Genomic DNA, 13,279 nt, shown 5'->3' with positions numbered 1-13,279 from the left:
TAAAATTTGAGTGACAATTTTATCAACTACCCCAAGTTGATTCACTGTTGGTGTAATTTACCTTTTTTTTATATAATTAAAATATCTTACATATTTATTTTAAAGTCTTAAATAAGTGTTGGCATATTACATAAATATTTTAATAAAAATTAAATACCACGTCAGCCTACACTGGTTAGTGATGTATTTTTTTTTCTTCAATTGACTAATTTTCCTCAGTAGTATAAAAACTAACTTGCATTAAAAGATATGATACACAATCTTCATAGATATTGTCATTTTGTTTTCCCAAACATTAACAGAACTGCAAAAACCAATATTCCCCAACTCAATTTAAGCAAAATGAAGTGGGAGAAAATTTATTGCATGCGCATTTCTATGAAGTGTCAAGGGTGCCTCAAGATGTGTCCATTTGACAGCCTGTTCGTTTAAAGGCACACAAATCCTAGTCATGTATGTATTTATGTCACCTGGTAGCCACTTACATTGCATGCTTTCTACTTTTGGATTTGCATTTTTTTGTTAAGCGACTTAGTCCGAGTCCGACAGTGGCGTCTGGTATGAATCCTTTGGCTCAAAATCAGTTATTGAAGGAGGTAAGTTGCGTTTCGATGCATTCCTTTCCCGGCGTCTCTCTCTTGGTTTCAGTTTATCCTGGAAAGAAGATAGAGAAGCTAGTGGTCAAAATATAATTACAATTAAACGGACTAAAGAGGAAAATCTCACCGGCAGAAAGCAAAGATACACAATGAACTAGATATCTTTCTATTCTTTCTGCTAAAAAAATCATGTACTTGGATTAGTAAAGTAGAAGTAACCAGAAAAATTTTCTATTAAGACACGGTTTAGTTGATGCTTTCGTTATCTACTCTTTTAACCCGTATCCAATATATGTGTCAGTCCGACATATATTTAGACATGGTAAAGGATTATGACCTTCCAAATATATGGAGAGGTTTTAAAAAATTATACATGCTCGATCTTAGACACACATCTATATCCAATATTCAAACCTAAGACCGAGTAACACGGGTTTTTCTAGTCTATTCCTTCTTTGTCAAGGAAAAAGGCAAACAAACAAAGACAGATGAATGTTAAAAGCTTTCATGGTTGCCAAGCAAACTACTTGAAGGCATGTAGCACATCTGAGACAAAACACAATGTACCCCTTGTGTCCAGTGTCTAGCTTCCTGTGAATGCATATGGGAGCCAATGTTAACTGGACTCTTAATTTTACCTAAAATATCCATATCTGACACCTATGTTCGATACCCCTATTCAGACATAAGTGTGGCTGTAGGATCCTCTAAATAACTAGGAAAACTTGAAAATTTGAGTATATCCATGTTTGATACATGCCTGTACCTGACACTTGCTTGAGGTCTAGGTAACATAGCATGAAAATGGTCATTATTACTGACTCCTGTTAGGGGCACATAATAGCTACATTACTTGAAGACTGTAAAAGAGGTGCATTCTTAAATTATCACCTACATCATTATCTGCTTGGCTCGGTTGGCTTGACTGAACCGAACGATTTTGTTGAGTCCTCATCAGCCAGATGCTACCAAAGGACATCAAGGCTCCCAAAAGCAAAGCTGGACCAATCCTTGGATCACCTAGATAATCATATATTCGAATTATAGTGCGTTGGATTTTTTGCTTTGTTCCCATGCTTTTGGAAAGTAAGCCTTGTGGACCTCTTGACCAGAAAGGCTCTGCATCCTCAGGAACTAGCTCTGGTGTTTTTACCCTCTGCAATGGAATAAATCTTAGTCTGTGCAGCAAGTTCAAGGTTTCAAAGGAAACTGAAAACAAAGTAATAATTTAACCATATTATAGTTCAGTCATAAACATAAAGAAGCAACCGTAACTCTCTCGCTTATGGTACTGTGTGCCAGGCAAGAAAATTTCCCTCTCCAAAACATTACATAAACAACTGAAATGTTACTTGCCAAAAATTTCTGAATTGACCCTATATATTGATTATGAAAAGAGAAGGTTACCTGTTGGTGTAGAATTTGCCCCAAACCATAAGTTGATAATAAGAAACGTAGACATAAAGAATTGAAACAAAGAATATGCATGAATATAAGCCTTTCCGAAATTTCTCAAAAGGAACAATACGGTGCTTACATAGAAGGGGAGTTTCCTGGAGTCACCATCCTCAATTATGTTTGACATCCACTGGATGATCTGCAAAAGTGGCAAACAACATTGATGGACAATCAGGAAATGCCTATATATTGGCTTCAGAAGGGTTCAAATATCTCCGATCTCTTACAGGGCGCGAATTCTTGACAGAACATCAGAAAATATATGATGCAAAATTATGAAGTTTGATGAAAGCTTAAGCATGAAGGTAGCTGACTCTGTAGCTAAACGCAAGATAAATGCTTATACCTGGGAAACTTCAGCTGAACCATTGTAAGTCACTGAAAGCTGTGCAGCAGGATCAACTACCTGTTGGTGGAATTCCCACATACTTTTTGCTTTCTTATCTACCTTAAAAGTATCTTCAGTAGCATTCCTTTCATAGCGGATAATGAATAACCGAGGGACATCAGTTCGAACTCTCCTTGGTCCACATGTTTCATAACTACTTTCAATATTAAGGTAGAAAAAACAGTAGTTCTGGAGAAAAACAAATCAGAGGTTAGAAACCTGTAAGATGGATAGAATAAAGTTTTTGTTTAAAAATAAACTAATTCTTAGGAGATAAAATATCAATTTGGCCAGTCTAAGATTTAATTATTAGTTATCATGGTATGAGAGCCCACATGACGAATTGGTTGAGCTTTTGAAGCCTGGCACCCATTGTCATGCTACGAATCAATTTCCGTACAAGATACCGATGGTTTAAGCTTCAATCAATTGCAAACCCATTGGGCTTGCTCATGTAAAATAGGGACAGTAATAGGAGTTACAATGTTTAGTTTGATAACCTATCAGCTAAAGTTCTTTGGTAAAGAAAGCTTTGTGATCTCTGATGACTAATATAGTTTCAGCCTTTCAAGGCTTGCTTTAAATATTGATATCAATCACTGTGTTCAGGCTCAGGCTTGGGGTCAGCCATCATAAGCATTGTTATCTAAATTTAGATCTTATTATAAGCCCTTTTCAGTTCCCACAGTTTCGCATCCCTCTTGACTCGGCTCTTACCCTAAACATAATATGAAAGATGCTCCCATCAAGGAAACGGAAGAAAGAAGAATTAGGCAAGTTACAGAGGAGCTCTTTTTAACCTTAAAATTTCAGGCATCCTTAAGTTTAATAATAAGAAGAAGATTAAAATATGCCATAGGTCCTTGTCCTCTTCACAAATGTGGAATTTAGTCCTTCAACTTTTCATATTTCAAAATTTAGGTCTAATTGTTAACATTGTTTAATTTTTTTTTTTAAATTGATTGGTGTGACATTTTGAAATAAAAAAAAATACTCCATCGGTAGCAATGTAACTAAAAAATTGATATAATGAACCTGAATTTAACAAAATAATTTTAATAGTGTTAACAATTGAACCTAAATTTTGAAATCGGAAAAGTAGAGAGATTAAATTCCAAGAAATAAAAATTTAGGGACTAAATTTCAAATTTACGAAGAGTACAGGGATTTAAGCATATTTTAACATCATCGTCATCATAATAATAACGACAACAACAACGACAACAACAACAACAACAACAACAACAACAATAAAGACGCACCTTTTGTGTTTCCCCGTCAAGCCAGCTTAATGTCAATCGTTTACTTTTTAAAGCAACAGCAGCTGTTATTGAGTGCTCATCTTCACTTGCAGCCTTCAACACACTAGATTTTGATAATGTTTCTTGGACCCTGCGCATGGTCTATAATCTAGATTAGTTCACCCCATTTCCTTAAATCAATGAGGAGGTGGCCATCATTTTTGTTCTCCTCTGAAATGCTAAATACAATTTATATATCGTTGTATTACATTGAAAATATACTTTATTCATTGTGTATTATAAATTGAAAATATACAATTTAGATACAAAATAGATACACATGCATAGATAAGCACATGAACGCAGACATAATTCATTGTGTATTATCCTTTATTCAACTTTCTTTCTTTCCAATATGGCTGTTTGGAGTGTAACAAATCCTTTTACGATCATTTAAGACTTATGATTCCATCTTTCCATGTTTGTGTATGATTTTTCTCATTAAGAAAAATAATACCTAATCGAGTAACAATAACCCGGAATGTCATTTGGATTTAAAGAACAAATGAAATATGAACTGCTAATCATATTTTCGAAGAAAAGAACTATTATATATCCTACAAAGTTAATTAGCTTCTTCCACATAAAAAGCAATATGTACAAATTAAACCCAGACAAAACAGAATTATACAATGTTAGAACTGTTATAAGAGGTTGAAGGAAATGCTGAGGCAGATAATGCAACAGGAAAAATATATGAAGAGAACTGAACGTATGGAATATAATCTAGTGCACAGAAGCTTACTTCTCGCATGCTATCAAGTTCTGGACCCAGCCTTCCAGCTAGGATAGCACAATACCAGGTCAAGGTATCATGGCCAGCACGAGAATAGCCACGAGCATCACACCCTAGTTCCTCTGAAGTCAAACTCCTTAACTGAGGGAGCTCTGTAAAAAGAGAAAATGAGATACCACTCTACCACCCTTTCTTAAGAAAAGAAAAAGAAATAAAACATAGCTATTAGATGCTTGGAATGAATTGCTCAGATCAATCAAGTCTTTTTTTTTTTTTTTTTTAAATTTCACACTAAGATAAGATTATGAAGCTTACACAAATTGAAGAGTCTCACATAATATTTCAACAAGAAATTTTCTAATAACCCAGGTTCTTTTGTTTTCCTTTCCACTTACAAATTAACTTCAGTTCATACTCCATGCTAAGTAAGAAAACTCCAACATTTCATTGCATTGTATTATACTGAACTTCATTCCATAGATGATATATGCCAGAAATGCTAGATCCACCACGTAATGCCAGAAATCAGTCATTTCTATTCTGATTTTACCATCAAAGTTGAAGGGAATAATGATCTTGGAACAAGATATTTAAGTCATGAAACTACAAGCACGTCTATAACCTACTGCAAAATAAGTTCTGATAACATCTCCAATAAACTATTGTCAAATTTATGCAACTGATGGATCACAAAACTTTGCTAAGATATACGCCGAATACCTGTGCATCTAGACTCTCTAAAGCATTCCATTTAGCAAATCAAAATAAATTCACAACCTATTTGAGAAACAGAATGCAGTCTACTACTCTGCTATCTGATGCACACCAGTAACAACACTGTGCAACCTAGAATTACAGGCTAGTGGTCCCTAGATGATCTATATAGGATAATAAGATAGGACGTTATTGAACTCCATTTTAAAACAAAAAGAAAATAGATTTGGGCATGTCTTTGCTTCTCCGCTGCCTGAATTTCAATACCCTGCACAGTTTTAGTCTTGAATCTTTGACCTGTTTACCTCTTTAAGGTGACATACATGGGAAAACAAATATGCACGAATCACGTTTTTATCAACAGGGGTGCTAGTGAGTAATTAGAGTCCTTGTCATTAAAAGGTCAAAAGAAATTAATAAGATAACATTAAAAGCAAATTCATATTATTTACGAACAAAATTTTAAAAAAAGGGGTCACTTTTATATTTGATTGAGAAATAAATGCATGCATTTGTTCATTATGAAATGTTATTTTCTAATTCTTAAAAATATTTTCTTTTATATCGAAATACAGAAAAGTCTTACAAATATAAAGTAATGCTCAAATATACCTTGCTGTTTGTTCTGTTCCAAGACATCTAAAAACCATGAATCATTTACTGATCCTGCATGTAGTGGTCAAAGTTCAGCTTTGTACATGATCCACAGTAATTAAATTGATGTTCTATAGACATCAAGAACTGATAAGAAATAAAACAAATATGCACTAACATACCATGGTACACAAGAGGTTTTAGACCTGGATCTTTCAAGAAGACGACAGCAGGGGCAGACTCCACTCCAAACCTGTTATTAGTTTATAAAAATCTGTCAAGGGAAATGCTATCTATCATAGACAGTGGAAGAAGACTAAAACTACAACTAATACTATATATTGCAATAAAAAAAATCAGAGATATATGTAACTATATACAGTATTCATATCTAATTTACATACAACTCAAGTGAAAAGGAAAAACCATCTACTTACGTATTCCACCAAACAGAAAATTCCTCTTCACGCCATAGGACACAAGCAAAAGTAGCATAGTTCCAATAATCCCTTGCAGCTTGACGAATTGCTGGAGTTGCACGCTCCCCTGTTTTTGAGAAGAAAATCACTTTTACCTACAATTCCGAAGCATGTAACAATCCATTATCACAATGGGATACATAAAAATCAAAGGTAAGTTAACAAAATGGAAGAGCATTCAATATTCAAAACGTTCAAATGTTGATAATTTTTATCTAAAAAGGGGAAAAACTAACAAGGACAAGAATGCCCGTGTAATAATATCTTACATGTCATGAATATCAACTGTGAAATATACATTAGGCATGACTAGCAAAATATATCAACAATTACAGCATAGAAATCTATGCTATGCTAATAGGTAGAAAGGGCTCCTAAGAAACAAACAAACAGATTCCAATCAATATTACAGGATCACTAAAACTTTATAGAAAGCTTTCAAATAAAAGCTAAAACATGATGGAAGAATACACAACACAAAATGGAACAACCTCTTCTCTGAGAACCCTCTCCAGCAAAAACTTGTGCATTTGTCCATTCAAGACACCATTATAATCAATTTGTTAGTATAGTACTCTAGCATTGATTTGTTATACATTACTACCAGGTTCCTTCTTGTTCTTACTGAATATCACATCCAAGCTTCTCCAAAAAAACAAAAATCAAATCCAAGTATGAACGAGGATATTTATCTTTTCCTTTCTGTTTGAAATTTCTTTCTACTTGATACTCAAGGTGTAGGATTAATATAATCTGGAAGAGAGATGCAACAGGAATTACATGGGTAGTTTTTCAACAAGTACTGAACGGGAAAACCCTTACATCTATATACACACACAAACCACTTGAACAACTTCAATAAGAAAATCTGGTGAAAATTTAAAAGAAAGAATCTACAAGGATAAAAGTACAGTACACAAATGATCTACTAAAGGACCGAAGCCCAAACAACTATGATATGTAACAACTAACAAACTGAGAAAGCAATAAACTGTTTAAAGTCGCAAAACACAAGCTATTCAATAACCAAGAAAAAGTGGAACGGGAAACAGAAAAACAATAGAGAAGTGCAGTCTGGTAATAATATTAGATCTTCTGTTAAATTAATAACCAAAAAAGATCTTATTCATACTTAGGGATGGCAAAACCCAAACCATCTGATGGATTCCGAACTGATCTGCTCCATATAGAGTGGATTTTATTTTTTGAAAAGTGGATGCGGGACGAGGTGGAATTTTCTTTTGGATAGTGGGTATGGAATGGTTAATAGCTGGCCCCACCTCGCTCCACTATATAAAATTACCATTTTATCCTTACATATATATAACTATTAAAAGGGTGAAAATGTAATAATTTATTATAGAAAAATCATATATTTTATGTTCAAATATTTATTTGAAGAATTATTTATAAATATTTACTTGGCTTTAAAAATACTGGAAATATTAAAAATAAGTGGTAAAATTTAAATTGAAGTGGAGCAAGGATGGATCCATCCAACATCCATGAAGGTGGTGGCGCAAAGCATGCCAACTGTGGAGCGGTGGTGGATTTAGCAACATCCACCCCGCCCCGCTCCATTTCCATCCCTATTCATACTATTTCCATTTGATATTGAATGCTCAAATTGAAATCTTAAATTTAGGGCTTAGTGCATGATGACATTGATGTTTAATAGCAGTAGTTTCTAACTTCAAAATGTTTTTAATAATAGAATATAGAAAAATAATTAAATTTAGGAGTTTAAACAAAGAAAGATGGCATATTTTGGAATACTCTAGGGCAGAAAGGCAGAGATTCAACCTAGAAGGGCGTGGCACAAATAGACTGACAAACAAATCTAGAGAGATTAAAGGAAATAAATTCATGTTGACCATATTAGAGAATAATGAAAAATGAAACCGGACGAAAGAAAGGAAAAAGCATACCTTATGGGGACTGCTTTTTGCCAGAAACCTTGGCCCCTGATATAATTAAAAAACAAAAGATTATTTTCTCCAATAGTACAAAAAAGTTTGTGGAAAATCAGTGAGACACAAACAAGACAAAGTTAACAGAACTCAAAAGGAAAAAGATAACAAGAAATGCAAAAACTTAAAAGTTTCATCAAAAAGAGAAAAAAAAGAAATGAATAACTATTAATTTGACAGTGGAATGAGTTTGAGGACCTGAAATATAGTAGGGCATCTAGTTCTAGTATGTCAAGCATAACACCCAAGTTGACCTAAATAAGCTCAAAATAAATGTATAATTTTGAAATTATTCTTTTCATTGACTTCAAATGGATAATATTAAGAATTCATTCCCATATGCATTTAACAAGAATAACAGTGGGACATGGAAATAGCAACAAACAATGTGCCAGTGATGTTATGACTATGAAGTAAAGTTTATCAGGATAACAACGAAGACAATTGACAATTCATCTTACTGATGCATTCAAATAAAACAGATTAAACTTGCAAAAAGATGATAATTGTTTTTGTTTTTCTTTCCTCATAGGAATTTATTTTGCCAGTGATATCAGAAAATATCTTTAGTTAAGAAAACTTTAATGACAATCAAATTTGAACCATGATTTAGAATAGAAGTGGGGGCGGAAAAAAAAACCTTAGTTAAGAATAAAAAGTCAGATGAGGACTCAAAGAGATGCTATACATTACCAATGATTCCTTTGAATAGTAAAAGATGCGAGGCAAGTTAAGTACGGCCATTGCAAACCAATCTGTTACTGCATCAACAGATAGCTCTCCCTCAAACCTATACAATAGTGTCAATTTAAGATATCAGCAGTACAGAAAAAAATTGTAACAAGTACAGAAGACATTTAATTACAGTAATTGGAGATATAGAAAAATGTATAATGTAAACATAAAAACAAAGATATTGCTTTTCACTATATAAAAAAACCGTGCTTCATGTATTTTACTTATCCTTTATTAGTATTTATCCTTTTTGTCTTTTGAATTCAAACCTCAAATGTAACTTACCGGATAAGACAGTCTGAAGTTTTACACCCTGATGGGAAAGCAACCACTGAAGGAAGACCTATATACATTATTATTAAGTTAAACTGAAGGTAGAAGTGCTTGGTTGTGCTGAAGTTAAAGTTTCAAAAAGATAAATGAAAAAACAGCAGTTTCCAGTTGTCAGAGGTATAGCATCTACTTGGGGGGAGAAGAAAAGTATGCCGAAGAGAACTCAGCTAGTTCAAACAGAAAGAAACATAAATTGCTTCCATTCAGAGAATACAATCTGAATTCCATCATCATTTGCCTGCTTCATGGCACCAACATTTCGCCCAATAATTGGCAGCACAATAGTGGGGATTATATCATCTTCATCACAAAACCATGACTTTGTCATTCCAGATTGCTAGGTATAAGGCATACACACTGCTAATATTAATGCAACTGACAACTTTAATATAAATAAGTTCAGTCTTCATCGAAGAAAATCAAGTGAAGTTATGTTCATCTAACAATTTCTACCAATCAGGGAACTCCCTCTATATTCCAGTAAATTGTCTTAAAAATTAACACCAAAAACAGTAATAGGGAGCAAAGTTATATTTTAGCAGGTTATAAGAGTACCACTAACCATTCCTGAAGAAGAACCGGCCCATTGGCTTTCTCTCAGAAAGGTAGGCTGCAACTTGAACCTCACCAAGTTCTACCATGCCAATGTTTGCAACCCCATTCAATAAAGCAGCTGAATATAAAGGGAAGACATAAATTCATTAAAATATTAAAGGAATATGACCGTGATTTCAACTTCTGAACAATTTTACTATGTGAGAAAACATCAACCAACACAAATTACACTACTGAATTCTAATATATATTTTCAATGAAATATCTTATTTTCTTACACCTATTCAGAGAAATAGAGAGATCAAAGAAGCCCTTAATCAGAACTCAAAAGTATCATAGTAAATTATTAATTTAATATCTGAGTTGAAAATGAATATAAGTAATCACACTACAATCAATATCTCTACCATATGTCATAGATAACTAAGAACTGTCACATCTACACTGTAATGAGCAAATAAATATTCTTAGTAGATCCCAAACTTTCAGCAAAAGAGCATACCAATTCTTTTCCACGAATTAGCAAATTGAGCAGATTGATTGCTGCCAGATGAATACACCTAAATGCAAATATCATTAGAATTTATTATGATTTAGTAAATCATTATTGGGGGGGGGTGAACCGCAGATAATCCATGATAAAATTGCATAGGCACTAACTGGTAATAATAAATCTAAAATCCATAACCAAAAGCAAACAGAACATGCATATTCACCAGTGTAAAGGCTGAGATAAATTTTACAGTATATGGGGCAATTCATTCTTGAATGTGAGACATGCCATAGTAGTATGGCACTAAAAAAGGACTTTTCTGCACTAACGCTCAACAGAATGGACAGTTGGATGAAGAAGGTTCTTTGCCTTTCCAAAGGGCTTATATGAGGGAGCAACTGTACCTATGGAGACATAATGAGCAGAACTTATATGAATGAGGGAGTACTGCTCTGGTAGTACCAGATCAGCTAGGGATTTCGAGTACCTTGGTGCAAACCAAGTCTCTAATGATGGCGTGTGAATGTATTAATGTGTTCATTAGAAAACTTAGTTAGCATGGTCAACAATTTATCCAAGAATAAGAGATAGCCGTCTGCTTGAGTTAACCCCAATTAAACATGGTACTGACTGGAAATTGGTATAAGTTAGGGAGTTTTAATAAGCTTAAGCTGAATTCGCCAATAAACAAACCAAATAAAATTCTAAAATATTAAGCTGTTAGATTGCCAAGTGACCAATTCAACATGGGTAAGTCCCAGGGTAGAATGAATCTCTCTCCCTCTCCTGAATGTGAACTCTTAGTTTTCTCCATGAATGAGGAGACTGTTTAAACTAGCCTTTGGATATGAGCAGCATGGGCTACTAGACTATTGAATATTTGACATTATATGGGGAAATCTAATTAAAGTGGCAATACTATGCAAACGTATATCAGTCAATGGTTGTATGTACCTGAAGTAACCATGGTTTGGAATCTTGAAACATAGACTGAAACTCCTTGGAAGTAATAACATTAAAAGCATAATCTCCAGTATCTGCAGGAAGTGTCCATTCATTGGCTTGACATTAACTTTTAAAGCTTCATAGTATGGGGAAAAAAAAGGTAAAGATTCAAAATTTCAATACCAGAAGCAACAGTACGCAGTAATGGGAGTGCTATGTTAGAGAACTTTTCCCCTGCATATTGTTGGCTGAGTTTTTCCAGAACATGCTGCAGACCATGGGAGTAAAACCCTTCAATAAAATAATCCAAAACCCAGCATAAAGCTATCTTTCTCTCCCTCTCTCTTGGAGATGAGTCCAGGAGATAAAACTATGGATAGCAAGTAGGTTGCAGAGAAATACTTACATCTTGCTCATTAATTCCAAATACATCATAATTCCTTTTCCATATGGGATTTGTCAAAAGCTCATAAGCATACTGAATCTGCAACAAGATGATAAACACCATATACTCATGGGATTACTATATAATTTGACCTCAGCATATTCAAAAATGGCCTACCATGTTCATTTAGCTAAGGCTAAATGTGACTTCATCTAATCTGTGGAGGAGCAATGTTAAAACTACATGCGATTGTTGCTTTTGCTGCTTGCATTTTGTGTCTTAGAAAAAGTTACGTAAAAGCAAATGGTTGAAAATAAATCATAGTTGATAGTAATTGATTAAAATTTACCAAATGGCAAAGAAGCTACCCTAATTCTAGCATAATTGTTGTATGGTAAAGTAAACCGATGGAATACACTCTAAATTCTTCAGAAATATTAGTATTTACTCATGTATGATATGCAATTTTTTTTTCTTTTGTACTTCCGCAAGCAAAATGCAAGTAGTGAGGCAGCAAAGAAAGTAGCGTAACTATTAATAATTCAAAATGCTAGGAGCAATAAATTGCTAAAAAACAGAATTAACTTTTTTTTTTTGCAGAAACAAAGAAAACAAAAAGTAAATAAAATTGAAGAAAGAAGTTTAACTAACCGACCTTGATAAATTCAGTGGTAGTAGGAACTTCCAGTCCTGAATTCCTGAAACAATACGATTGAAGACATGCGAACAAGAAATGGTAAAGTCCGAAAACCAACAAATTAATCAAAGCCTGGCAATTCGTATATCCGTGTGATATTCATATATTTTGAAACGTCATAATATATTATATTTCATATAAATTTATTTTGAGATAATCAATATGTTAACCTCTTTAATCTTTTCTTTCAATCTAAAAAAAGATTATAAAAATTTAAGTAGAAAGAAACTGAAGAATTACCATTTGGATTCAAGATTCTCGTACGCCTCTTTCACTTCTTCCATTGAACAATATGTCTTTAATCCCAAAACTACCACTCATTTAATAAGTTAAAAATCACTATACTTCTTAAACCAAAAAATTCCAGCAACAAAGTCCAATATACTGATAAAAATACGAATATATATACACAGTTGGGACTCACCATCGTAATGAGAAGGGGGAAAGGCACGAGGGAGAAGAACGAGCTGATATAACATGGAAAGAGAGAATAGAACCGCAGGCACCGCATAGGCTTTGATTTTCGCCGCAGAATCTCCAGCCATCGCTCGATTTCGCCGATGATTCCTCTGGCTTCTTCAGAGAGAGACTGAGAGATCACTGCCGAGCAACCGAGTTTTGAATGTTTGAAGTGCCAAAGCGACAAAGGGAAAAAATAAAGTACAAAAAGCAAATTCTTTTAGTCGTCGATTACAATTATGTAAACTGCAGTATCTAAGCCGCACGTGAAATTAAGCACGTGGCGTAATATCATTGGCTATGGGTAAAGATTCTGATTAAAGCAGGATAAATCTTGGAGAACGATTGGTTTTCAAGGGTAAACTATGTAATTAGTTTGGTTTGACGTATTGGTGGGCCCCACCTAATTCGGCTGTATTCCGTCGTTTGGTTTGATGT

The 13,279-nt window shown here is 33.9% G+C and overlaps 1 protein-coding gene across 2 annotated transcripts; it reads right to left on the bottom strand.

Annotated features, from left to right (window-relative positions):
• Window positions 1-222: 222 nt before the first annotated feature.
• LOC107949812 (uncharacterized) lies at window positions 223-13,054 on the bottom strand. 2 transcript variants are annotated; one of them, XM_041090083.1, is made up of 20 exons: window positions 12,807-13,054; window positions 12,623-12,692; window positions 12,341-12,383; window positions 11,707-11,784; window positions 11,484-11,568; window positions 11,310-11,392; window positions 10,365-10,422; window positions 9,870-9,980; window positions 9,260-9,317; window positions 8,933-9,029; window positions 8,198-8,233; window positions 6,228-6,364; window positions 5,973-6,043; window positions 5,809-5,862; window positions 4,492-4,634; window positions 3,708-3,848; window positions 2,404-2,634; window positions 2,137-2,196; window positions 1,491-1,755; window positions 223-654 (listed from the first exon to the last, which is right to left on the bottom strand). In XM_041090083.1, exons 1-20 carry the CDS (start codon window positions 12,925-12,927, stop codon window positions 650-652), a joined length of 1,947 nt encoding a protein of 648 aa, XP_040946017.1. In that variant the 5' UTR covers window positions 12,928-13,054; the 3' UTR covers window positions 223-649. The 2 variants fall into 2 exon arrangements, with proteins under 2 accessions (XP_040946017.1, XP_016740067.2); XM_016884578.2 differs by having other exon boundaries at window positions 1,495-1,755.
• Window positions 13,055-13,279: the final 225 nt, after the last annotated feature.

This window comes from Gossypium hirsutum, chromosome D03, assembly GCF_007990345.1.
Source record: "Gossypium hirsutum isolate 1008001.06 chromosome D03, Gossypium_hirsutum_v2.1, whole genome shotgun sequence".
NCBI classification, from domain to species: domain Eukaryota; kingdom Viridiplantae; phylum Streptophyta; class Magnoliopsida; order Malvales; family Malvaceae; genus Gossypium; species Gossypium hirsutum.
The sequence above is the reverse complement of the archived record's forward strand: the minus strand, read 5'-3'. Positions and strand labels throughout refer to the sequence as shown.